The sequence below is a fragment of the Schistocerca gregaria genome, chromosome 6 (assembly GCF_023897955.1).
Source record: "Schistocerca gregaria isolate iqSchGreg1 chromosome 6, iqSchGreg1.2, whole genome shotgun sequence".
Taxonomy (NCBI): Eukaryota; Metazoa; Arthropoda; class Insecta; order Orthoptera; family Acrididae; genus Schistocerca; species Schistocerca gregaria.
Genome location: NC_064925.1, coordinates 133,721,004 through 133,748,806, shown reverse-complemented (window position 1 = coordinate 133,748,806; position 27,803 = coordinate 133,721,004). Strand labels below are relative to the sequence as shown.

Here is a 27,803-nt window from a genome sequence, read left to right as displayed (position 1 = left end):
CGTCAGAACGTAGCAGGTGACGCCACCGGCGCCAACTGTGTGTGAATGCTCTGAAAAGCTAATCATTTGCATATCACATCATCTTCTTCCTGTCAGTTAAACTTCGTGTCTGCAGCACGTCACCTTCGTGGTGTAGCAATTTCAATGGTCAGGAGTGTATATGGCTCGAGATACCTTTCCGAGGCTCAAACGTATATGAGGTATACATGCAGTTGAAGGGACGAATGAAAATGTTTACCAAGGCCGGGATTCGAGCCTGATTCTTGTGCTCAAGAGGCAGCTGTGTTTACCACTATCAATATTGACCTTGTCCGACTGGACGGACTACTCTAACACTCTTCCAATATGGTTGGAGAGCCAATGCAATGCTGTTCGAGTTTAGGGGTATACCAAGTGGGTTGCAGTGTGGATGGAAATTTGATTTTGGAGGGAGGCGTGGAACGGTAGACCGTCAAAGCCACTCTGCTGTCATCTACATCTACATCTACATCCATATACCGCAAGCCACCTGACGGTGTGTGGCGGAGGGTACCTTGAGTACCTCTATCGGTTCTCTCTTCTATTCCCGTCTCGTATTGTTCGTGGAAAGAAGGATTGTCGCTATGCCTCTGTGTGGGCTCTAATCTCTCTGATTTTATACTCATGGTCTCTTCTTGAGATATACGTAGGAGGGAGCAGTATACTGCTTCACTGTTCAGTGAAGGTCTGTATGTTCTCGAAACTTCAACAAAAGCCCGTACCGAGCTAATGAGCGTCTCTTCTGCAGAGTCTTCCACTGGAGTTTATCTGTAATCTCTGTAACACTTTCGCGATTACTAAAGGATCCTGTAACGAAGCGCGCTGCTCTCCGTTGGGTCTTCTCTATCTCTTCTAGTAGCCCTATCTGGTACCGATCCCACACTGCTGAGCAGTATTCAAGCAGCGAGCAAACAAGCGTACTGTAACCTACTTCCTTTGTTTTCGGATTGCAATTCCTTAGGATTCTTCCAATGAATCTCAGTCTGGCATCTGCTTTACTGACGATCAACTTTATATGATCATTCCATTTTAAATCACTCCCAGATAATTTATGGAATTAACTGCTTCCAGTTGCTGACTTGCTATATTGTAGCTACATGATAAGGGAGCTTTCTTTCTATGTATTCGGAGCACATTACAATTGTCTACATTGAGATTCAATTGCCATTCCCTGCACCATGCGTCAATTCGCTGCAGATCCTCCTGCATTTCAGTACTATTTTCCACTGTTACAACCTCTTGATATACCACAGCATCATCCGCAAAAAGCCTCAGTGAGCTTCCGATGTCATTCACAAGGTCATTTATGTATATTGTGAATAGCAACTGTCCTACGACAGTCTCCTGCGGCACACCTGAAATCACTCTTACTTCGGAAGACTTCTCTCCATTGAGAATGACATGCTGCATTCTGTTATCTAGGAACACTTCAGTCCAATTACACAATTGGTCTGATAGTCCATATGCTCTTACTTTGCTCATTAAACGACTGTGGGGAACTGTGTCAAACGCCTTGCGGAAGTCAAGGAACACGGCATCTACCTGCGAACCTGTGTCAATGGCACTCTGAGTCTCGTGGACGAATAGCGCGAGCTGGGTTTCACACGACCGTCTTTTTCGAAACCCATGCTGATTCCTACAAAGTAGATTCCTAGTCTCCAGAAAAGTCATTACACTCGAACATAATACGTGTTCTAAAATTCTACAACTGATCGACGTTAGAGACATAGCTCTATAGTTCTGCACATCTGTTCGGCGTTAATTCTTGAAAACGGAGATGACCTGCGCCCTTTTCTAATCCTTTGGAACGCTACGCTCTTCTAGAGACCTACGGTACACCGCTGCAAGAAGGGGGGCAAGTTCCTTCGAGTACTCTGTGTAAAATTGAACTGGTATCCCATCAGGCCCAGCCGGCTTTCCTCTTTTGAGCGATTTTAATTGTTTCTCTATCTCTCTGTCGTCTATTTCGATATCAACGGTTTTGTCATCTCATAGTTGTAGAGCATCTGCCCATGTGTTGTAGATCCGGGTTCCAATACCGATCGTGGTAGAAATTTTTATTTATCACTTCAGTCTGCTTAAAAACAGTTGGCCTATGTTTGAAAACAATCTAGACATAAATGTTTGATTGGCTCTTCACTGATGTGTGAAACCGAAACACTTCTTGCTCCAGGGTTCCTGTTTCTGGAGACAGAGGACGCTCCGGGCAACCTGGCGCTGTGGGACGTGGTTGAGGCCCTTCGCTGGACGCAGAAGAACGTGGCCATGTTCGGGGGTGACCCCTCCAGGATCACGCTGGGCGGCAACAGCGCCGGCGGCGCACTCTCTGAGCTGCTGGCCATCAGCCCAGTGGCAGACGGTCTGTACATACACAGGACTATTTATTTGCCTACTTATTTTTATTTGCTGCGTAATCCATATAACCATCTGAAAGCCAAAAAATTAAAAGAAGAAAAGAAAATTTTTATGGCCAACGTCTAGATATATGATAGCTCCTATATTCCATTAATTAGACAACTAACATTCGTAATTGCGATAATGAATTGGTATACGGTAGTTGCATTTATTTAAAATTTGTGTTTACGTTGTTGTTTGACAACCCAATAATAACTGAATGAATGGAAGTTCTCTTACTGTTTTTTGCACCTGTTTCTATTCTTTTTGTTTCTTCATTTTCCTTCTGAATTACAAGGACCATACAGAGAGCAGCAAAGAAACATGGCTGCTAACAAGCAGAATAGTACAAAATGATGAAGTTAGTATAAAAACACACTCTTGCAGTAAAATAAAAGTTTAATTAGAGTAACGCCAGACACAATATTAAGAAAACAGTCTCAATCGCGATTTTTTATTTAATTAAGTGCCGACCGGTTTCAGCCCATCACAGGGGCAATCTTCAGAACGAACATATGGTCGACAGCTGGTGGCATCACGTCTACCGAGGTCTCCTGCCACACATCAATCGTCGTGACGCCACCAGCATTCGATCATATGTTCGCCCTGAAGATTGCCCCTGTGATGGGCTGAAACCGGTCGGCACTAAATAAATAAAAAACCGCGATTAAGACTGTTTTCTTAATACTGAGTTAATTTATAGCAATCGCTGTTTCTCCAGAACCATGTTGCCATCTAACGCCAGACAGCCTACGTTAGTGATGACAATAATATTGGACCAATATTACAAACAGCACTATACAGCAGCAGGATGACATACATACATGTGGTCTTATAAAAAATACAAAACATTAAAGGGCAAACACCGTACATTATACAATAAGTACAACAATAGCTGAAGAAGAGAACTGCAAGTAACATCATATAACAATGTGAGGATTATAGCATACAGATTGACGTACTTATAATAAAGGAAAAACCCAAAATGTCAAACACTATACAACCAGCCACAACTAACCACAATAGTGCCAGTAGAACAGTGGCTTAAAATGCACAATAGGGCAACAGTGAAAAAGGTAATGTGCAAATAGAGGTCAGCACGAGAATTAAAACTCAAAATTACACACCCGATTACGAACCGGGTTGAAAATGAAGACCTCGCCAATTCATAAATTAAATTTGGATGCTGGTGGTTTTCAAACAGTCTGTGAGCAAGCTGTATTTATCAAAACGGTGGAGTGAAACAGGAACACTGCTGGGGAGGGGGTAACTTCTCGCAACCAGTTTTCTATACAAGTCAGACTGTGCAGTCGTGTACATGGAACACGCCAATAAGATATGGTTAAGATGCGCTACTGCCATTGTGTCTTTATCGCAGCGTCCATACGTGATGATGATCACACATGGCGTCTACGAAGCTGCACCGAGGCGAACCATGGTCGAGAAGAGATAGTCGATTGTATGGCCGCCAGGTAGCCACTCTTAGACTGCTGAGACATGCCATTTACAGTTTCAAGCGGGATAACTCTTACTACCTAATCTAAATGATATAAATTATGCAGCAAACTGAAGATATCCTTCTGAAAGACAGTGTGAGGAAAGGAAAAATACAAAATTTGTAGAGAGGCGGTTAAGTTTCGATTGCAACAGCCACGGGTTGTGGCCTTGGAATTTTCGTCGATTCTACACCCGCAGCCTCTCTCTGACATTCTATTGCAGTTTCCATGCCTATGAGGGTCTTGCAGGTGTGGCCGAGTCTCTGAAGCTATACGGCCTTTGTTCTACATAGAGGACTGTTGTTAGTACTATGGAACGGTAGGCTCAATTGTAACGTTACATCAGAAATTTGTGTAGAGTACAAAAGTGTTTGGTGGAGCAAAGTGTTAGCACAAAATGTAGTAAGGATTAGACCGTATTGTTCGTCAAATTTTCTACATGGCTGCACGTTCAGAGACCGTGAATAATTACAATTAAAAGAAAACAGCCCTCGGTCACTAATTTTTAACGAATTAACTGGGTTTCGACATTGCTACGAGTGTCTTCCTCAGAATTTACACCAAAGAATGGTCTATAACATGGTCACAGAACTATGACCAAAAACCTATGATACAAATTATAAGTACGGAATTATCGTGAAAGACTGGCAGTACTTATAGAGGGTGGCGCAAGGGAACGGGAAATTTTGAACGTTACAGTTGGCAGCACTGTAGCGCCGGCAGACGTTCGAAACTTTTCACAATTGATGTGAACGCATTGCCATTTAGCAATCATGGAGAACTGGACTGGTGCGGAACGTGCAGTAGCTGTGAGAGCGTTTTACAAAAATGGTGATAGTGCGACTGCCGCGCAGAGAACATTTCGACAGCGTTACCAGCTTGGACGTCATGGACGTGTCCTATCTGCGCAAGCGATTACAACATGGGTGATTAATTTTGAAGAAACAGGGTCTGTCTGGAAAAGAAACCTCCAGGTGGCATTCCAACGGTACGTACCCGAGAGAACATTGCAGCTGCTAGAGCTGCAATCGAGAGACGTCCTCGGCGCTCCGTTCGACAGCGTGCATCTTCGCTAGGGATTAAGCGACGAAGCTTACAAAGAATACTGCACGAATTAGACTTCCATCCCTATAAGTTGCAAATTGTGCAACACTTACATGAATGAAACCCAGCGTCACGTATGGAGTTTAGTAGCCAGATATTGGATAAAATCAACGAGAACGCGAATTTCCTTGGTAATTTATGGATATCAGACGAAGCCCATTTCCACCTGAACGGATTCATGAAAAAAACAGAATTTTCGTTATTGCGCACAGGACCATCCTTGTGAGTTTCACCAGCGACCACTACATAGAGGCAAGGTCACAATATGATGTGCTGTATCATGCCATGGTGTTATCGGCCCTTATTTTTTTTGAACGTGAGGATGGTAGTGCAGTGACAGTAACATCCGCTTGATGTGTTGAAATGCTTCAAACATTCTTTACACCAACACTGTACGAGCTTAATTTTAACGTCGAAAACATGTGGTTTCAGCAGGACGGAGCCACGTCACACACTGCTCGACAATCGATGGCAGCAGTTCGTCAATTGTTTGGAAGACGCATTATTTCACGTAACGGTGCCATTACATGGCCTGGGAGATCCCCTGATCTTAGTGTGTGCGACTTCTTCCTGTAGGGATATCTTAAAGGCAGGGTGTACCGTACACGTCCTGCAACAATTCATGAACTGAAGGAGAACAGTGGAAACGAAATCACTGGCATTCCCCAAGATTTGCTACACCGCGGATTCCACAGTTTTCATAACAGGCTGTTAGAGTGTGAACGCCGAATGGGAGCACATCTTTCTGATGTCATCTTTAAAAAGTAGACACTTTTGGACATTTTGGTTGTAAAGACATAATGAATAACGGCATACTGAATACATTCACTTTCGTTAATAAATTACTAGTTCTATGAATTTATTCATGGAAATGACGTTATTTCGAAATTTCCCGTTTCCGTGCGATACCCTGCATGTCATTTATAAAATAAAAAAAAAATGCTAAAACGGCATTAATCACAAAGATATTTAAGATAAAAATCTTATGGCGAGTCACTAAGGGCTGCTCATTACTTGCGTGGCGCAGGTTGTAAACGGACTGATAATTCCGAACTTATAATTTTTATCATACGTTTCTAGTCATAGTTCTGTGACCATGTTATAGACCATTCTTTGGTGTAAATTCTGAGGAAGATACTCCAAGCAGTTTCGAAACCCGGTTAATTCGTTAAAAATAGTGACCGAGGGATGTTTTCTTTTAATTGTATTGTTTGTTATGTTTCCAAATGCAAACGATGCTAAAAACAATTAGTACCGTAAGAAGCACTAGAAAAATCTATCTCTTATATAAACCTTTTCGCCGTGTTGTATTTACGTTATTGTCACTGAACTTCGCCAAACGTATCTTTCTTCCTTTTACTGCCATTACGCCATGTATGAGAGGTGTCGTTTAATTTGAAACGTCCCCTTGGAAAAATTATACACGACTGTGGTTAAACTGACACACAATATTTTTAGCGCAACGCAATCTGACTTTCAAAAATCCCTACAAAAGAAAAATGGCCCTGACTAACATTAACCGATACGTTTCACAAATCATTTACCTCACAAAAATCTTGGTTACTCGAACTACTGCAATACAGCGAGCGCCACTACTGCCAGTTAAATAAAAGATTCAAACTACTGAAGGCACTAACTACTGATAGGCATAGTTAGCAAATGAAAGATTTTGGTAGAGAACAAACAATGTATATACCTTAATAGTGTTCAAAGGTCATAATATATATAGCAGTTCATGACATTCATTCTTAAAAATTTCAAATCTCCGCCACCTCTCTCCCCACATCCACCACTGCTGGCGGCTCACCTCCAACTGCGCAACGCTACGTGCTGTTAACATCCGGCTGCCCAACAATACAATGGCGAGTATTGCAACAATGCCAACCAGCCACTGACTGCACACAGCACAGTCAGTGATTTTCATACAGAGCGCTACATGGCGTTACCAATATAAAAAACCTAAACAGCCTAATTACATAGCCCCCATGCTCCCCACAAAAACTTTTAAAAATTGTTTTGGGCACTGGCCAATACAGATTTGAAATTTTTTTTTCATAAGTATGATTACAATAACATAGAAATCAAATGCGCACACTTATTGATACAATGTTGGTCAAAAGCTAAAATTTTCTCACAGTCCATCAAGACAGTCCTGGTCATTCATCACAGTAAAATAGCAATGTTTTTTTCAAAGATTGAGCAATAAAAGAAAATGCACTGGGAAGTAGTGGATTTCTAGGCAGTATTGAAGAAGTAGTGTTGTCCTTCCAACGGAAAGACAGTGCTGACTCTTGACATGCAGCCAGGTAATGGGCCACAACTGAGCAAACCCACTGCAGAGTCAGTCGAAGTTGAAGACTATTGGCAGGTAGGTCATCACAGAGCAGCCCCACTGTAGTCCTGGTAGAGATTATGGTATTGGTGGGCCACCAGAGGTGGAGACCCACTGCAGTCCTTGTAGAAATAATGGTATTGGTGGGCCACCGAAGGTGCAGACCCACTTCAGTCCTTGTAGAGATGCCCAGCAACCATCTGTTGCGACTGTGCAGGTGCACAATCACCATCGAAGAGTCTTGCAGAGAATATAGCAAGTCCATCAACCACCACTTGTGCAAGCACAAAGTTTTTGGAATTGTCCTTAGAACCAGCAATGCTGTTAACCAGTGTCTTGCTGAATTATAAACACACATGCAAACACTAACATTCCCTACTTTCCACATATTGTCATATAGTATGACCAACAGAAACGTGTGCAGTGAAATGTAACTTACAAGTTACTTAATTTGATGAAATGTTATCAATTACAATTTTATAACATCACAATACAATAACAAAGGTACAGAAAACATCACTAAAAAACATAATAATACAGATACCATTTGTTGTAATACAGGCTTTACAAAACAATAGAAATAACATATACATCAGTGTTACAGGAATTATGACATAAGTACATACATAAAAGATGAGAATAACTTTTGAAACAGCAACTTCACACATGAGAATTAAAACAAAACAGAATAAATAATGTCTAAACATATTTATGAAGTAAATAACATATTATTAATGTTAATTATATTTGAGGATAACAATATTCCTCCTCATAGTGAATGTAGCTTAATACTAGAAAAATTCTACGACATAGATCTTATTAGCTAAACACATAAAGACAGGAAAAACACAAATACACAAGAGTACACGAACACATAGAAGAATAAACCAGGAGGAAAGGACAGGGTTTGTTTTCAGTGTAACATTCGGTACTGCAGTCCAACCCAAAACTGCATTCCAAGGACCTTTTGACTTATTTCAACATTTGATTCCACCAAAAATTCCTATCCAAGCATGATTTCTGTATTTATATGTTCACACATTTCTTACCTCATCATTTATTTCCAAGAAAATCCTACCTATACCAGCTTTCTGTACATTTTTTGTATAACTTCTCAATGCATTTCTTCCAATTCATCAAAACTCGTTCTCTCATATAGTCGTCTACCCCCTCTTAAGCTAACTTAAATTTACTGAGCTCAGATGCTAAATTAAGGGACGAGGCAATGCAGCAGCACAAAACAATTAACACAAACAGAAATGACAAAAATGGAAATTGTCGAAGTAAGCAGAGCAGTAGCAAATGCAATGACTTATATCTTAACATTACAAAGCTCAAGGAGAAAAAATATTACAGTAAAAATAGCCATGTTTAATACCTATGTCTTAACTTAATACTAGAGTGATACATCACAAAAACTTACTCTGCGAGAAAGTTACCAAGTCGTTAAAAAAATTAATTATACGGTTCCTGTGAGAGGAAGTGTCAATTTGTGTTCCTCCTTTTTTTCAAAAGGACATCATTAAATTATTCTTTACTGGGTCTGTAGACAGAAAATAGTTATATTAATATATGTATTAAATTTTATTTTAACCAATGGTGCAGTGCAGCAAGAAACTAGATATTAAACAAAATGAGCAAATATATATATAAAGCAACATATGAAACGTCATTCACTACGCAAATGGCGTCTCCAAAGGCAAAAAAATTCTCTCAACTAGAAAGACAATAGATGTAAAATGTTTCTCATAATTTAATTTGGCATTTTAGTAAATATCATAAATTAAGAGCTCCACAGTATCATCATATGTTCTCAAGGTTGAGGGTGTCGTATTTGTGATGCTTTCTACAAAGGAATGTCAATAGCGAGGGTAATGGGCTCTTCTTTTTTTTCACCTGTGCCTCTTAAAGGCACACACTAATGGCTTGTTTCCAGGTGGCTGTCGCGCAGCTGCGTGCCTATGACGCATTACGTGCATGTGGTCACTTAACTTTCTTGCCGAAATATTTACGACACCAGTTTCCACTACAGTGGCAGTCTCATATAAAAAATTTTACAGGTCAAGAATTTGCGTTACATATCTGTAGAAACAAAATCCTATTGATATAAGTGTCCAAAACAACTTCGTCGGTGTTGTAATACATTAACGCATTTACATAATTTCATAACTCTTAAAGTACGATTATTGGTTTCCAACCACCTTTTTCACAAACCAGAGTCCCTAACCACTACTCGTTATTCCTTACCTTATTCGTCGACACTTCTTCAATATTTCATCATAACAGATATGTAGCATAATCAAATAACTCATATAACATCAGCTTATTGATCATAAACATAACGCAACAGCATAATACACATAGTCATCGTAATAATAACATCATAACACCTCAGTCAACTTCTCAAAATCGACGTAGCTTCCTTCTATAATTTCAAAACCTAAAAAAATTCTCTGCTCATGTCAAAAGTGTCATCTACCTCAAACATACTTTAAAAATCACGATCTCGTGCCAAATACGTCATTCAAAGCTCTCATAGTATCACAATGGTTCCCAAAAAGTATGAACAGCTCACAAAGTACTGACAAAAAACAATTTCATAAGTGTGAAGTTATCCACCTGCGTAATTGTGTAAACATGTGTCACTGACGTAGTAAAAAGATGTTTGTTTCTCTGTCAAATAATCACATAGCTGTGTAATTCTGTGTTAGAGAAATATGGTACCGATGTGTAAAATTGTATAAGCAAATACCGTATTAGCTAAGGCTCCTTGTGCTTGGCAAAGACATGATACACAAAGTAAGCGTGTACCCTCCTGAGGATTAATGTAATTATATCCTCAGGTGCCCGCATCTCGTGGTCGTGCGGCAGCATTCTTGCTTCCCAAGCCCGGGTTCCCGGGTTCGATTCCCGGTGGGGTCAGGGATTTTCTCTGCCTCGTGATGGCTGGGTGTTGTGTGATGTCCTTAGGTTAGTTAGATTTAAGTACTTCTAAGTTCTAGGGGACTGATGACCATAGATGTTAAGTCCCATAGTGCTCAGAGCCATTTAACCATTTATCCTCAGGTGTTACAGATTTCAGCAATGGAATGAAATGTATCATGGAATATCTTTGTATCATTGTACTTCAAATACCTTTAAAATAAATGTTTTAAGTACAAAATTAATCACTCAAATACGTGTACTGTAGCGCTAAACTGTGCGTCTTGTTGCAAGATAATCTCTGTGGAAGTGTCGTGGTTATCGTCCTCCGAAAGCTAAGTATCATTGGTAAGTCAATGTACTTAGATCATGATAAACAAAAGCGAAATGCAATGCATATAGATATCGTAGTTATTACGTACAGTACCGTGATCAAGAAAGTATTACACTGTAACGTATTGTTGTGCTACAAAAAAGGCTGTCTCGTTGTAGCTATACCAGAAATGTTACTCCTAAAACATGTTTTACTTTCCAGAAGAATTCAGGAATACTGTGCAGATATAAAACAGAACAGAGCAAAAGCAATAATATAAATTGTGTCACTCATTAGTAGCGTCGTGATATAATCGTGTAGTGGTCAAATAAACTAACCACTGTGTCATCTGGTATCTCTTAGAAAGTACTTTAAATCCAGAATGTATTTTCAAGTAAACCAAAATGTTGCATTAAAATCTCATTAGCAGTACCGGTACATGTTCTAAGTACGTGAGCCTCATAGTCGTTACGTAATCGTGCAACTAACAAGCAAGAGTGTACACATACAATAACACTCTGTTGTCTGCTCACTATAACAATGCATTCGTAATTACTGTCTAAATAAGTTGCCCATGTTCTAGACTGGATATTTAACTTCAAACATTGTTGCAAAGTAACAGTTTCATAGTCTGACAAAGCATACTAGAAATGTGAAGTGATAAGTTGTATGGCAAAGACAAAGTTAAAAAAACAGATTATCTCTCAATAAACGGTTCTACATGTGAAATGTGGTGCAATCCTTTAACCTTCCTAGTACGCAGAGTTTCAACTTCAAAGTAATTATCATGTTGTATACGTCGATAAGGAATGCTAAAATTTTTCTCAAGGTTAGCGTCTATGTTATTTTTCGCTGAGCCAGCCGACGCACGTGGCTGCCTGCGGTGCGAGTCATTGTCTGTCTCTTTGTTGGCGCCCGTTGTTATTGGGATTTGGAGGTCTAACTTCTACAAATTCACCTTGTCGAGAGGGTCTGTTCTGTTTGAATCCCGCCAGTTCTGATAAAATTCAGGTCTGTCGCTATGATTATATCGTCTGTCGTCATGTCGGTGGATTCCATAATTTCTTTCTTGTCGGTCACATGGTGGAGAATTTCTCCCTGAATCGTAACTGCGCGCTGAACTGTTGCGTCTGAAGTTATTTCGTCTCCCGTGATAATAATTGTTTTGGTTTTCATATTTTCTGTTTCTATGGTTATATCCGTCATACTCATTACTACGGCAGTGCGATCTTTCTCTTTAACTATTATTCTGCCAACGGTTGTCATACGGGTGGTGTCTGTTTTGGTCACGATTTGCGTTGTAAGAATGGCCTTGTCGTGTCCAGTTATTATTTCTGTCATCGAGGAATTGTGACGGATGTGACCTGTTATTGTTGTGTTCCTGTTTTTGCGTCCCGAGATTGTCAGTGTCGATTTCCAATTCTTGTAACAGACCCTGAAAAGCTTCAATGTCGTCTTTGCAACGTCCTGCCAAAATAATATGTCGTAAATGTTCAGGTAGTGTGATTAAGCAAATGAGGATGAGTTCTGAGGGGCTTTATGGGTTCGACAGGTACTGATTTCACAAGACTGGAAAATTCAGATTGTTCGAAATGTTTCATCGTTATGATGCTATGTTTTACTCGGTCCTGAGTAGCTTGAAACCAATATGCTGATAGGAAGGCATGACGAAATTCTCCTTCACTGTGACAATCATGAATGACCGTTCGCATTCTTACAACTAGTTCATTCTCTAAGTAGCCAACATAAATTCTAATCTGTGCTCTAATAACCAGTTGGCAGGAAAACAATGAGAGAATTGATAGAGCCTCGTTTGTGGATGAATGTCGTTGCAAGAAAATGTTTTGAATTTACGTGTAGTAATTAACAGCTTATAGTCAAAATCATCGTGTCGGCGAGTAGCATATCGGTCATTGTTACGTCGTGTCGGCGGTTCCATCTCAAAATTCGGTGTACTTTGCCAATTTCTTTCATAATTTCCGAAATGCCCTGTGTTATTATTTTGTGGCTTTTCCGTATTTCTATGTCCTTCTTCCCATATTGGAGCGCGAGTGTCCTCTGAAATATGTAATTTTTGTATTACTTGTGCCAACTGATCTTCTACTTCCCGGATTTCTCTTTTGTACTGTGTATTGATTTGATTTTGATTTTGTTTGAATTTTCTAATTTGTTCATACTCTTCTGTGTCAGTGAAAGCTACTGGTCTTTTGTCATTCAGATCATCATCTACCTTTGTAGATAAGTTAGTGAACTGATCCGAAAGTTCGGCTACTTTCTCCGAATATGAACACATTTCCTCAGTGTGTTTTTCTGAACGAAGTTTCAGGCGTCCATTTGTGTTGAAATCGAATCTACTGTGTCCTTTAAGTTTTCCTGAGTTCTTGCAAGTTGCGTAACCGAATCGGTGGATCAACTGAGTCCATTTTAGCTTGCAAGGTGTCGTGATTTTCAGGAACAATAGTTTGCAGTTCTTTTATGGCTGCTTCGTGATTCTGTAATGCATTTTCATGCCGCGACAAAATAGGTTGAAAATGCTCACAAATTTGTGTTTTTACTTCATTACAGATTTTTGACATTTCGATTCAATGTCATGTAACTCAGTAGTTAAATCTTCACGTGTTTGTTCAAGTGTGGTGTGTAACTTCCGAAGATTTTGTTCCATTGTGTCTAACTGTTGCTGTGTTTGTCCCTGGTGTTGTTCCATTGTGTCTAACTTTTGAAGCTTTTACTGTGTTTGTCTCTGATTTTGTTCCATTGTGTCTAACTGTTGCTGTGTTTGTCTCTGATTTTGTTCCATTGTGTCTAACTTTTGAAGCTTTTGCTGTGTTTGTCTCTGATTTTGTTTCATTTGTTGCATTAATTGCAATAATAATGTATTAGTGTCTGGAATCTGTTTTTGGCAGTGCATTTTCACCGGCAACATTCGCATTTTGACAAACAGTAAACGTGTCTTGACTCATTTCAGAAAACGGTGAGGATCCAAAACCTAAGTCTACAGTATTTGCAATATTGTGTTCTGTCATTTCGGATTCCTGTGGAGAGCTGTTGCCGACCGATCGATCCATAATGGTTCCCTGTTCACTAATTGTTTCACTGCCTACATCATTATTTGCAGCCCGCTCCATTTCCCTATGCACAATTGCCAAATTACTACTTTGAAAATTAGTTAATTCATTACATGGTGGAGCTAACACACTGCTTTCGTCTTCACTGTCATTTCTCAGTTTACTTTGGAGCCTAGTGTTACGTTTTTCACACGCCATTACTGTCACAATATTTCACACGATAACACAGAAAAGCACAATTTGAAGAGCAAAAATAAGAGGACACATTAACATAGCACTGAAAATAACATCTAGTTAATTGAAAGCGAAGCTGCGAAATTCATGGTGCAAATCTACATGCATGCCACAACTCTTGTACTGTACAAAAATGAAAAACTACAACTACAAAGGAAATTCTCTCTATAATTACGCGTTAGCAATAAACAATAGCTACACTAATTACACAAACTACAAGAAAAAATCATAAGATTCCCGTGAGGTATCCTCGGCTAAGGGTCGACATATGAAACGTCCCCTAGAAAAATTATACACGACTGTGCCTAAACTGACACACAATATTTTTTGCGCAACGCAATCTGACTTTCAAAAACCCCTACAAAAAAATGGCTCTGACTAACGTTAACCTATATGTTTCACAAATGACTTACCTCACAAAAATCTTCTTACTCGAACTACTGCAATTCAGCGAGCGCCACTACTGCCAGCTAAATAAAAGATTCAAGCTACTGAAGGCACTAACTACTGATAGGCATAGTTAGCAAATGAAAGATTATGATAGAGAACAAACATTGTATTTACCTTAATAGTGTTCAAAAGTCATAATATATATAGCAGTTCAGGACATCCATTCTTAGAAATTTCAAAACTCCGCCATCTCTCTCCACACATCCACCACTGCTGGCGGCTCACCTCCAACTGCGCAACGCTACGCGCTGTTAACATCCAGCTGCCCAACGCTACAATGGCGAGTATTAAAACAATGCCAACCAGCCGCTGACCGCACACAGCACAGCCTGTGATTTTCATACAGAGCGCTACGTGGTGTTATCAACATAAAAAACCTAAACAGCCTACTTACAAATTCACCGGATATGGCAATGTTTGTGGTAGAGGATGGCCGGGGGCCTCACTTGTCGCCACTCCTTCCTCACCCCTGAACCCCAAATAACTTCCCCCCCTCCCACCAACAGCATCCCACAACCGCCACCAACATCACCGCCACCAACAGCCCTGCCACTGTAACACAAACTGAAGCGGGATATGGTTACCAGGCTTCACCCACGATGATATCGAACTATTGCACAGGCCGCGCTCGTTAATCCGTAGGCGGATTCGAGCCGGGAACGACACGCCTTACCGAATCTCGGAAGCAGTGTGCTAACGTGTGGTGCCATCCGGGCGGGTACAACTTGGCCAAACATATAACATGCAGTATATCGTAATTTGGTCTTGTAGGTTAGGAATAATTTTCGCCGACACCTTCATACATCTTCATCTTCATCACACTGCGCAAGGCACCTAACGCTGTGTGACATAGAGTTCTTGTACAACTAACTGAGCACTTCAACCCTGTTCCACTCGCGAAGAGTGCGTGAGAAGAATTATTGTTAGTTAGCCTCAGTATAGGCTCTAATTCCTCGAATTTTCTCCTCGTGGTCATTACGCGAGACGTATGAGGAAGGAAGTAATGTGTTGCCCGACCCTTCCCGGAAAGTATTCTCCCGAAATTTCTTGGTGATGGATAACGCCTCTCTTGTAACGCCTGCCAATGGAGTTTGTTGAGCATCTGCGTAACGCTCGTGCTCCGGCTAAACGAGCGCGTGACGAAATGCGCCGCTCTCCGTTGAATCTTCTATCTCTCTCTGTTATCAATCTTACCTAGTACTGATCCCAGACAGATGAACAATACTCAAGAATCGATCAGACAAGCGGTTTATAATCCAATTACTTAGTGGATGATTTAAATTTCCTTAAGATTCTTCCTATTATTCTGTCATCTGCTTTTCCCGCTATTTCTTTTATGTGGCCATTCCACTTAAGGTCGCTCTGCATAGTTAGTCCTACATATTTTACGGTACCTACTGTTTCCAGTGATCTGTCATCAACAGCGTAGCTCTGGGTTTCTCCTGGCGTATACAACTTTCAAATAACTTCCGGGAATTCAGCCAGGTAACACTTTCAGCGACCGCCGATATTTCGGCGGGAGAACACCCCGCCATTTTAAGGAAAACTGCAACGGACATGAGGCGTGCATGCAAATTTGATACCTCGGTTCTCAGACAGAAGCAGGAAAGATAACACACACACACACACTGAACACTAGTGCCACCAAAGATGACCAAAGTCAGAGCTATCGATAGTGAGACTATGAACTCGCAGGTGAGGTAGCATTGACTCTGTCCCTCTGTTTTTTGACAAGGGAGAGAGCCGGATTCCAAACAGAGTTTAAACAGAAACCTCCATCCCTGTTAACGAGGTTGCTCGCTAATTTAATCTCAACTGCCTCCCTATTAACACTGTCCCAATGGCTGGGCGTGCATGCCAATATCTCGGTGTTATTATATAACATGGGGTAACCAGTATCCAAGCAATGTTCGGCAATAGCTGATCTATTTGGCTGCTGTAATCGTGTGTGCCGTTTATGCTCAGTACATCGGTCGTCCACGGTTTTGATAGTTTGACCAATATATGCCATGCCGCATCTACAAGGAATACGATATACACCCGCCTTACGCAGTCCAAGATCATCCTTAGTGGAACTCAAAAGTGCTCTAATTTTAGATGAAGGTCGGAGGTATTAAATTTGCATGTATGCTGCATGTCCGTTGCAGTTTGCCTTGAAAATGGCGGGGTGTTCTCCCGCCGAAATATCGACGGTCGCTGAAAGTGTTACCTGGCTGAATTCCCGGAAGTTATTTGAAAAAAAAAAAAAAAAAGAAAACAGCGTAGCTGTAAAGCAATGGATTTCTTTTTCTATGTATGCACAATATGTTACATTTATTTACGTTCAGGGTCAACTGCCAGTACCTACACCATTCATCAATTCTCTGGAGAACATTCTGCAAATCGTTACTGTCTTCTGGCATTACTACATAGTGACAGACAGCCTGATGCATCATCTGCGAACAGCCGACACTTTCTACTACATCATTTTTATATATTGTAAACAGTAACGGCCCTATCACACTTCCAGGGGGTACTTCGGAAATTACTTTTACATCTATTTTGTTCCGTTAAGAGCGTCGTGTTGCGTTCTATTTTGAAGGTCGTCTTGAAGCCTGTCGAAAATCTGCAACGATACTCGATAATCTCGATTTTTTTTTACACTAAACGGCAATGAGGGACTGTGTCCAGTGCCTTCCTGAAGTCAAGGAACGCGGCATCAACCCGAAGCACCGTCGTCTACGACGTTCTGGATCTTACTGTTATTAACATATGACAAAAATATACAGTTCCCAAAATCTATTTGACACTCTCCTGATATGGGAACAGCACGTCTTGTTTGGTTGTTTGAGTAGCTTTAAGTGTAAGTGTTGCTGACGATGCGGACGCCGGCCTGTGAAAGAATAAGTCTCAGAGTTGTAATATGTCATTACCGTGCACTCCCATTTCTCTTGAATTCACTGTAGGCTGTGTATCCTCGCTTGGCACACTTTACTCTCTGGGGAGACACATTTCCTTCTATTCTACTAACAACCTGTTTGAAACTACATCTGTGCCGTGCGATTCTAGGCTACGGTTCCACCGCTACGGTCGCAGGTTCGAATCCTGCCTTTGGTATAGATGTATGTGGTGTCCTTAGGCTAGTTAGATTTCATTAGTTCTAAGTTCTAGGCGACTGATGACTTCAGAAGTTAAGTCGCATAGTGCTCAGAGCCATCTGAACCATTTGAACTACATCTGTAAGATCGCAAATCATATGCCATTATTCGGCTACCTTTATAGTCCTATACAGATCTACTACTGACCGAATGTTCTGTTTGTGTTGAATGATGTGCAGTCATGGAGTGTGTTCTGGAGTAATTTCGTCTTCAGACTCGCAAACGCTACTCTTCCAGAGCTTGAATCGTGCAAGATGAGTGGGACAAGGAACATGACCGGTCAAAAGATGCTGAATGCCCCGACTGGATTGGGATGATGCGTTTCCAAACTTTCCTGTATGTCAAGTCAGTAAGAGTAATCTCGTTGGCTTTTATCAGCTATTGATGCTATCAGTTCTCCACCGATCAGTTTTTTTTCTCTTCTGGACATTTTCGACAGTTCCTTCTTTTAAACCAGTATGAAGCATCTTTGTTCCTAATACTGCTGTCTGTCATGTATATTTCGAAAACCACATATCATAACTCATCTGGATTGACTCAGAACGTACTAGGTAGCACACCGCTCAGTCCTTGACGCGCAGCTACTGTATGTCTCTCCATATCTCGAGTCGATACACCGAAGCCCTGACCCTGAAGCTGACTACTGTTGCGAATAAGGAGCTGTGGTATGCATGCATCGCGGAACCTGGTAGACTAAAACTGGCAGTTCCTGTACTTGTTGTTTCATGCATTTTTCGAAGCTTTACATACTGCCGCTGGGTGATCTCTGCGAGTAATATTGACATCAATATTTATCCCTAGCAATTTAAAGGTCGACTTCGTAGCTATGTATTCCCTGATTTCAGTCTTGGATTTCTAGTTCCTGAATCGGAATTTAAAAGAGCTTTCGAGGACTTACGGTCAAATAAGGCAGAAGGGATAGATAACATTCCATCAGAATTTCTAAAATCATTAGGGTAAGTAGCAACAAAACGACTATTCACGTTGGCGTGTAGAATACATGAGTCGGGCGACATACCATCTTACTTTCGGAAAAGCATCATCCACAAAATTCAGAAGACGGCAAGAGCTGACAAGTGCGAGAATTATCGAACAATCAGCTTAACAGCTCATGCATCGAAGCTGCTTACAAGAATAATATACAAAAGAATGGAAAAGAAAATTGAGAATGCGCTAGGTAACGATCAGTTTGGCTTTAGGAAAAGTAAAGGCACGAGAGAGGCAATTCTGACGTTACGGCTAATAATGGAAGCAAGGCTAAAGAAAAATCAAGATACGTTCATAGAAATTGTCGACCTGGAAAAAGCGTTCGACAATATAAAATGGTGCAAGCTGTTGAAGATTCTGAAAAAAGTAGGGGTAAGCTATAGGGAGAGACAGGTCATATACAATATGTACAGCAACCAAGAGGGAATAATAAGAGTGGACGATCAAGAATGAAGTGCTCGTATTAAGAAAGGAGTAAGACAAGGCTGTAGCCTTTCGCCCCTACTCTTCAATCTGTACATCGAGGAAGCAATGATGGAAATAAAAGAAAGGTTCAGATGTGGAATTAAAATACAAGGTGAAAGGATTTCAATGATACGATACGCTGATGACATTGCTATCCTGAGTGAAAGTGAAGAAGAATTAAATGAGCTGCTGAACGGAATGAACAGTCTAATGAGTACACAGTATGGTTTGAGAGTGAATCAGAGAAAGACGAAGGTAATGAGAAGTAGTAGAAATGAGAACAGTGAGAAACTTAACATCAGGACTGATGGTCACGAAGTCAATGAAGTTAAGGAATTCTGCTACCTAGGAAGTAAAATAACCAATGACGGACGGAGCAAGGAGGACATCAAAAGCAGATTCGCTATGGCAAAAAAGGCTTTTCTGGCCAAGAGAAGTCTACTAATATCAAATACCGGCCTTAATTTGAGGAAGAAATTTCTGAGGATGTACGTCTGGAGTACATCATTGTACGGTAGTGAAACATGGACTGTGGGAATACCGGAACAGAAGAGAATCGAAGCATTTGAGATGTGATGCTATAGACGAATGTTGAAAATTAGGTGGACTGATAAGGTAAGGAATGAGGAGGTTCTACGCAGAATCGGAGAGGAAAAGAATATGTGGAAAACACTGATAAGGAGAAGGGACAGGATGATAGGACATCTGCTAAGACATGAGGAAATGACTTCCATGGTACTAGAGGGAGCTGTAGAGGGCAAAAACTGTAGAGGAAGACAGAGATTGGAATACGTCAAGCAAATAATTGAGGACGTAGGTTGCAAGTGCTACTCTGAGATGAAGAGGTTAGCAGAGGAAAGGAATTCTTGGCGGGCCGCATCAAACCAGTCAGTAGACTGATGACAGAGAAAAAAAATCTTCCTTTAAAATAATGAGCCGTGGCGGCTTCTGTCATATCGATTTCCTCCAAAGATCGTACCTTTTCTATGCTCGTGATGCGGTCGCTAGGTGGTGCGCACGTGATAGGTTATGAACCGAGAGAACGTGCTGCGTGAGGTACATTTAGTTAAGAGGTAGTGGATACGAGACGTAACCTTTGCGGCGAATACTGTCGCTATGAACAGGTCCGTTCGGGTCGGCACCGGCTGCATTGGGCGCGTTTGGGGATGAGTTGCATAGTGAAGAAGTTTGGTAGTCGTTGCCGATGATAAACTGTTGGAGATCCCGATTCGTGACACACCTTTCCGATGCTGTTAGATACGGAATTCAACTGACGTAATAAGGTTATATCATTGTATTTACGTAATTCGTTAGAGACACATTTTCTGCCCTCCGTGTTGCAAGTGTGATGAACCTGAGACTACTGACTGGTTGTTTCTCAGTTACGAAACTCAGTGCACAGTTTATCTTGTGGTTCGCCGCTACGGAACTTGTGCCATTCTGACTGAAGTAATTAGTGTTGACGTCTGATTGTGTCAGTATTGTGGTTTACCATTTAAACCATGGGGCTTACTGTGTATTATTTCTTAATCTTAACGTTTAGTCTGATTCAGAAACACTGTGTATCACTGAACACAGCGATGCACTAATGTATGTTGGTTCCGCCATATCGTTTTGCGGAGTCTTCAATGTTTGAGTCCATCAAGGACGTGTAATTATTATAAGGCTAATTTATCATTTTATGCCTTTCCTTGGAGGCAGTGACAATTTGTTTAAAGCGTTTTGGTACTAATTTTACGTTGTTTTACTTCATATTGTTCTAAGTGCACTGCTTTGAGTTGCTGATTTATTTTTCAATAGATTCCAAGAAAGGAGAACATTCGAACAATCGCCGACCCAAACAGCTTAACTTATAATGCTTTGGGTCGACTGATGTAGTGTGAATAACTGAAGAGCTAGTGGTAGGTTTCCTATAAATATCGAAACATGCCTTATTAACCAGTTGGAGGGATAAATACACTCCTGGAAATTGAAATAAGAACACCGTGAATTCATTGTCCCAGGAAGGGAAAACTTTATTGACACATTCCTGGGGTCAGATACATCACATGATCACACTGACAGAACCACAGGCACATAGACACAGGCAACAGAGCATGCACAATGTCGGCACTAGTACAGTGTATATCCACCTTTCGCAGCAATGCAGGCTGCTATTCTCCCATGGAGACGATCGTAGAGATGCTGGATGTAGTCCTGTGGAACGTCTTGCCATGCTATTTCCACCTGGCGCCTCAGTTGGACCAGCGTTCGTGCTGGACGTGCAGACCGCGTGAGACGACGCTTCATCCAGTCCCAAACATGCTCAATGGGGGACAGATCCGGAGATCATGCTGGCCAGGGTAGTTGACTTACACCTTCTAGAGCACGTAGGGTGGCACGGAATGCATGCGGACGTGCATGGTCCTGTTGGAACAGCAAGTTCCCTTGCCGGTCTAGGAATGGTAGAACGATGGGTTCGATGACGGTTTGGATGTACCGTGCACTATTCAGTGTCCACTCGACGATCACCAGAGGTGTACGGCCAGTGTAGGAGATCGCTCCCCACACCATGATGCCGGGTGTTGGCCCTGTGTGCCTCGGTCGTATGCAGTCCTGATGATGGCGCTCACCTGCACGGCGCCAAACACGCATACGACCATCATTGGCACCAAGGCAGAAGCGACTCTCATCGCTGAAGACGACACGTCTCCATTCGTCCCTCCATTCACGCCTGTCGCGACACCACTGGAGGCGGGCTGCACGATGTTGGGGCGTGAGCGGAAGACGGCCTAACGGTGTGCTGGACTGTAGCCCAGCTTCATGGAGACGGTAGCGAATGGTCCTCGCCGATACCCCAGGAGCAACAGTGTCCCTAATTTGCTGGGAAGTGGCGGTGCGGTCCCCTACGGCACTGCGAAGGATCCTACGGTCTTGGGGTGCATCCGTGCGTCGCTGCGGTCCGGTCCCAGGTCGAAGGGCACGTGCACCTTCCGCCGACCACTGGCGACAACATCGATGTACTGTGGAGACCTCAAGCCCCACGTGTTGAGCAATTCGGCGGTAAGTCCACCCGGCCTCCCGCATGCCCACTCTACGCCCTCGCTCAAAGTCCGTCAGCTGCACATAAGGCCAACACCGCGGTTCATGGTGTGTCCGCTGTGCCGTGCGTGTGATCATTGCTTGTACAGCCCTCTCGCAGTGTCCGGAGCAAGTATGGTGGGTCTGACACACCGGTGTCAATGTGTTCTTTTTTCCATTTCCAGGAGTGTATATAGCTCATTCGGAAGGATTATATATTGACACTCGTCAAGCTGCGCCTTAAGGACTTTATCGTACGCGAATATGGGCTCGAATCCTAACGCATGGATGCCATTTTCCGCAAAAAAATTTTAATACATTTTCAGTATAATCCTTGCTATAGAGCAACACTTCAGTGTTCCCTATGTCTGCCGGTACCACAGTAGTTTCTCCCTGATTAAGCTTTATGACGATCGTTCTAAGGGCTTTCTTTTCAGATGAGAGGACAGATTTATTAATTGCATTACGTATGATACTGCTAGCTTTGGCACTAAGTTGAAGTTTCACTTCTGTTTTCGGTGAGGGCTTTATCATTCAACACCAGTCGAACTTGATATTTCGGGCCCTTGTGCAGCAGCCTAGCTTTATAACTGTCAGACTTCATATCAGTGAGGTTCAGAAACGGTTCTGAAAAATAAAAGCTGGGTGCCTCGCGTTTTTCACCCAATCTCTCATCTGGTGATTGCGGGACTTCCTGTACACTTGTCAGAGGTACTCGAGTGGCTTTACCCCGTGAGTTTTTCTTTTGTTACGCTCTTTTCACAACTCAGGTCGCAGTTTCCCAGTTGCTTTATTTAACTGACTACGTAGCTTTGCAGCTGATTCTTGACTCACAAATTTGTACTGAAGAAACTTGATTCTCCCTCCACATGTCTGATGACGCTCCTGAGAGAGTGAAACGCTTCACAAATTACATAAGTAAAAAACCACTAATTTGCAAACGAGACTGCCTATTTTTTCTTGAACGTCTCATGATGTTACTGTACCATTAGCGGTAAGATGGAGTGGTATAATTATCATCAAAAAAAGTAGTGGCTTAAGGTGTGGTTTTTCTGGCCGTTGAAGGTGGCTTCATTCCGTATGGATGTTACTTCCAACCAGAAAGCCAAGTTGAAATACAAGTGATAGAGAGTGGCACCTCTAAAGGCTCAAAGTTGAAGATGTACGTAATACAAATGGAAGAAATAGGGGTACATCATCTACTTTGGATGACCCAGAGAGACTGTCATAGCAGCCACTCTCCATTAAGTACAATGAAAAGAGTAACAGAAAGAAGTGTGCTGTAACTGGAATGTAAAGGGAGACTTATTACTACCGCAATACATATTACAGAAAACCAGGACTCCATCCGTGTGAATTCTTCGGAAACTACCACACCTTGAAAAATGTTGGGTCTAACTGACGAAATACAAGAAATGAGAGAAAAAATATGACTTGCCCAGTGTTATAATGTGTGTGTAATTCTTGTTACAGTTTTGTTAGCCGTGGCATAATTTTATTGTATCTAATGTATGTTATCTTCAGTGCAGACGCATTACAGAGTAAAAAAAATCGAGCGGAAAGGGGTAAAGGTAATTTTGGGAGTACTCCAAGGCAGTGCTACGGGTCTACTACCATTTACAGTTTATATGAATCATGTAGAGGATATAGATGGGAGCCCCGTGAGACTACTCGAGGACGACACTATTGTTTATAAAGACTTCGCCTCGCGAGAAGACAGTGGAAAAGTGCAGGAAAGAATGCAGAAGGCTGACGATAGGTGCACGGATTGGCGGTAATGCGCATAAATAGACGGAGTGGCCCTATACTGCTCGATTACACTATCACAGACAAATCACTACAAACAGTAAGAATCGTAAAATGCCTAGGAATAACCACCCTGAGCGACCTAAAGTCAAGTGTACAGATAAAACAAATAGTAGGAAAATTAATTGCCAGGTTGGAATTCACTAAGAGAATCTTAAGGAAATGTAGTTCATCCACGAAAGAAATGGCTTACAAAGCTTTCGACCGGCGCTTGAGTACTGTTCATCGTTCTCGGACCTTCGACAAGTAGATTTAATAGGACGTAGGTGAGTCGTCACATAACAGTCTATTTCTCGTCACATTGTTACGGAGATGCTCAACAAACAGTAATTAAAGACGCTACAGGAGAATTGCTGTGCATCACAGATAGGTCTACTATTGAAATTTCGGGAGCAATAAGGCAACACCCCTCACGAGTCTCGGAAGATAGTCACGATCAGAAAATTAGTGAAATTACGTCTCATACGGAGCTTTACCGACAGTCGTTCTCATGCGGTCCATGCATGCACTAAGAAAAAAAGGGGAGAGGTGGGAGTGAAGGAGATAAGTGATGTAAGAAGTAGGTACTATCTACTACACACCATAAGGTGGCTTCCAGTGACAATTATCATGATACAATTATCATCATATACCTCCTAACATTCCGTAGAAATGTTGGAACAAGTGAGGCAATACTGACCCTACGACGTATCCCAGAAAATAGATTAAGGAAAGGCAAACCTACGTTTCTAGCATTTGTAGACTTAGAGGAAGCTTTTGACAATGTTGACTGGAATACTCTCAAATGCTAAAATACAGGGAGCGAAAGGCTATTTCCAATTTGTACAGAACCCAGATGGCAGGTATAAGAGTCGTGGGGCATGAAAGGGAAGCAGTGGTTGGGAAGGGAGTGAGACAGGGTTGTAGCCTATCCCCGATGTTATTCAATCTGTGTACTGAGCAAGCAATAAAGGAAACAAACGGAAACTTTTGATTAGGAATTAAAATCCATGGAGAAGAAACAAAAGCTTTGAAGTTCGCCGATGACATTGTAATTCTGTCAGAGATAGCAAAGGACCTGGAAGAGCAGCTGAACGGAATGGAGAGTGTATTGAAAGGAGGATGTAAGATGAACATCAACAAAAGCAAAACGAGGATAATGAAATGTAGTCGAATTAAATCGGGTAATGCTGGGGGTGTTAGATAGGAAATGCAACGCTTAAATTAGTAAGTGGGATTTGCTATTTAAAGAGCAATATAACTGATGATGGTTGAAGTAGGGAGGATATAAAATGTAGACTGGCAATGGCAAGAAAAGCGTTTCTGAAGAAGAGAAATTTGTTAGCATCGAGTATAGATTTAAGTGTTAGGAAGTCGTTTCTGAAAGTATTTTTATGGAGTGTAGCGATGTATGGAAGTGAAACATGGACGATAAATAGTTTGGATAAGAGGAGAACAGAAGCTTTCTAAATGTGGTGCTACAGAAGAATGCTGAAGATTAAAGGGTAGATCACATAACTAATGAGGAGATATTGAATAGAATTGGGGAGAAGAGTAATATGTGGAACAACTTGACTAGAAGAAGGGATCAGTTCGTAGGAAATATTTTGAGGCTACATCAAGGGATCACCAATTTCGTATTGGAGGGCAGCGTGGAGGGTGAAAATCGTAGTGGGAGACCAAGAGATGAATACACTAAACAGATTCAGAAGGATGTAGGTTGCAGTAGGTACTGCGAGATGAAGATGCTTGCACAGGATAGAGTAGCATGGAGAGCTGCATCAAACCAGTCTGAGGACTGACGACCACAACTTCATATCGGGGCTTCTTCTGCGTGGCATAGTGCTGCAACTCGTCGTGGCATGGACTCAACAAGCCGTTGAGCCTACGCTGCGTCTGAAGCAGTCTATAATTGTGAAAGTGCTGCCGGAGCAGGATTTTGGGCACCAACTGACATCTTTGATTATGTCTCATAAATGTCAGATGGGATTCATGCCAGGCAAATTCAATGGGCATTAATTCGCTTGAATTGTCCACAGTGTACTTCACACCAGTCACGAACAATTATGGCCCAGTGCCATGACATCGTTTTTTTCGGAACTTGCTGTCCTCGAATACTTGAAAATAGTTCCTAAGCATCCGAAGATAACCATTTTCCGTCAATGATCGGTTCATTTGGACCAGAGAACCCATTCCATTCCATGTAAACATAACCCACACCATTATGGATTGTCCATAAGCTTGCACAGTGCCTTGTTGACAGCTTGGGTTCATGGCTTCCTGGGATCTGCGCCACACTCGAACCCTACCATCAGTTCTTACCAACTGAAATCGGGACTCAACTGACCAGTTCACAGCTTCCCATTCTTGTAGCGTCCAACCATTACGGCACAATCCCAAGAGAGGCGCTGCAGGCGATATTATGCTCTTAACAAAGGCACTCGCATCGGTCGTCTGCTGCCATAGTCCATTAACGCAAAATTTCGACCCACTGTCCAAAGGGGTACGTTCGTCGTACTTTCTTTTTCTTTCTTTTGCTGGTGCCTTGTCCCGCGGCTTCGCAGGGTTGGCACAGTGAGGAACGGATTTGGCAAGGTTAGATTTAATTGGATGTCAAATGCCCTTCCTGCTGCCACCCTGTACTCCCAGGACGCCATTAGTGTACCCCAGCTGCCTGTGTCTAGTGTAATCCATGAAATAGTGAAAACATGTTCAAATGTCTGCGAGTCGTGTAACTGAGGACGAACGTGGGGAACAGCCCGGTATTCACCTATTGGGATGTGGAATACCGCCTAAAAACCACATCCAGGCTGGACGACACACCGGCCGCCGTCGGTAACCCGCTGAGTGGATTCAATCCGTGGCCGGTGCCTACTCGAGTCCAGGAAGCAGCGCAGTAGGGCTCTCGGGTAACCCGGCGGGTGGGTACGTTCGCCGTACGTCCCACATATATTTGTGCGGTTATTTCACGCAGAATTCCTTGTCTGTTAACATTGACAACTCTACACAAACGCCGCTGCTCTCTGTCGTTCAAATAATTCTAATGGCTCTGAGCACTATGGGACTTAACATCTAAGGTCATCAGTCCCCTAAACCTAACTAACCTAAGGACATCACACACATCCATGTCCGACGCAGAATTCGAACCTGCGACCGTAGTGGTCACGCGGTTCCAGGCTGAAGCGCCTAGAACCGCACGGCCACACCGGCCGGCGCTGTCTGTTGTTATATGAATGCCGTCGGCCGCTGCTTTATCCATGATGAGAGATAATGTCTGAAATTTGGTACTTTCGGCACACTCTTTACACTATGGATTTCAGAGTGATGCATTCCCTAACGGGAATGTTCCATGCTTCTACCTCCATCTACCACTTTTGATTCAAAGACCGTTAATTACCGGGCGCGCTGCCATAGTGACGTCGGAAACCTTTTCACATGAGTCACCCGAGTGCATATGACAGCTCCGCCATGCACTTCCCTCTTACAACTCGTTTACGCGATCTTACCGCCATCTGTGTCTTTCCATATAGTTATCTCAAGACTTTTGTCAGCTCAGAGTAATTCATACACGAAACGAGAGGCTTACCAAACCCGTGTTCGAGAGATTCTCCAGTATTTATCATCGGCCTAGGAGTCATACCAAATAGCAGTTATATAACAGTTAGAGAATATCCAAGGAAGAACGACGGGTTTCGTCAACGCGGCGGTTACTCGGTGCGACAGCATTACAAGAATTCTCATGCTACAAGAGAGCCTTTTTCATAATTGAGAGGTTTTTAACTGAAGTTTCGATTGTGTACTTTCCTAGAAGAGTCGGGATGCATATTGTTTCCTGCCATATTCATAACAAAGAGAAAATTAGAGTAATTAGATTTTATTCGGTGCTTTAAGGAGTTATTCTTCACACATTATTCGTGAGTGAAACAGAAGAAAAAAAAGGGCGGAGGGGAGTGATCCGGAGATAGTGGCATGAGAAGTACCTACGTCATATATCGTGACATGCGAGGTACTGATGTAAGTGTCGCCGTATGGTAGCCACCC

At 42.1% G+C, this 27,803-nt stretch overlaps 1 protein-coding gene across 2 annotated transcripts in view; it reads left to right on the top strand.

Annotated features, from left to right (window-relative positions):
* LOC126279089 (carboxylesterase 5A-like) overlaps positions 1-27,803 on the top strand; it is a 195,142-nt gene that overhangs the window by 92,685 nt on the left and 74,654 nt on the right. For both annotated transcript variants that reach the window (XM_049979552.1, XM_049979553.1), the window contains exon 6: positions 2,192-2,377. In XM_049979552.1, coding sequence (XP_049835509.1) covers positions 2,192-2,377 — 186 coding nt within the window. The remainder of the gene's footprint in view (positions 1-2,191; positions 2,378-27,803) is intronic.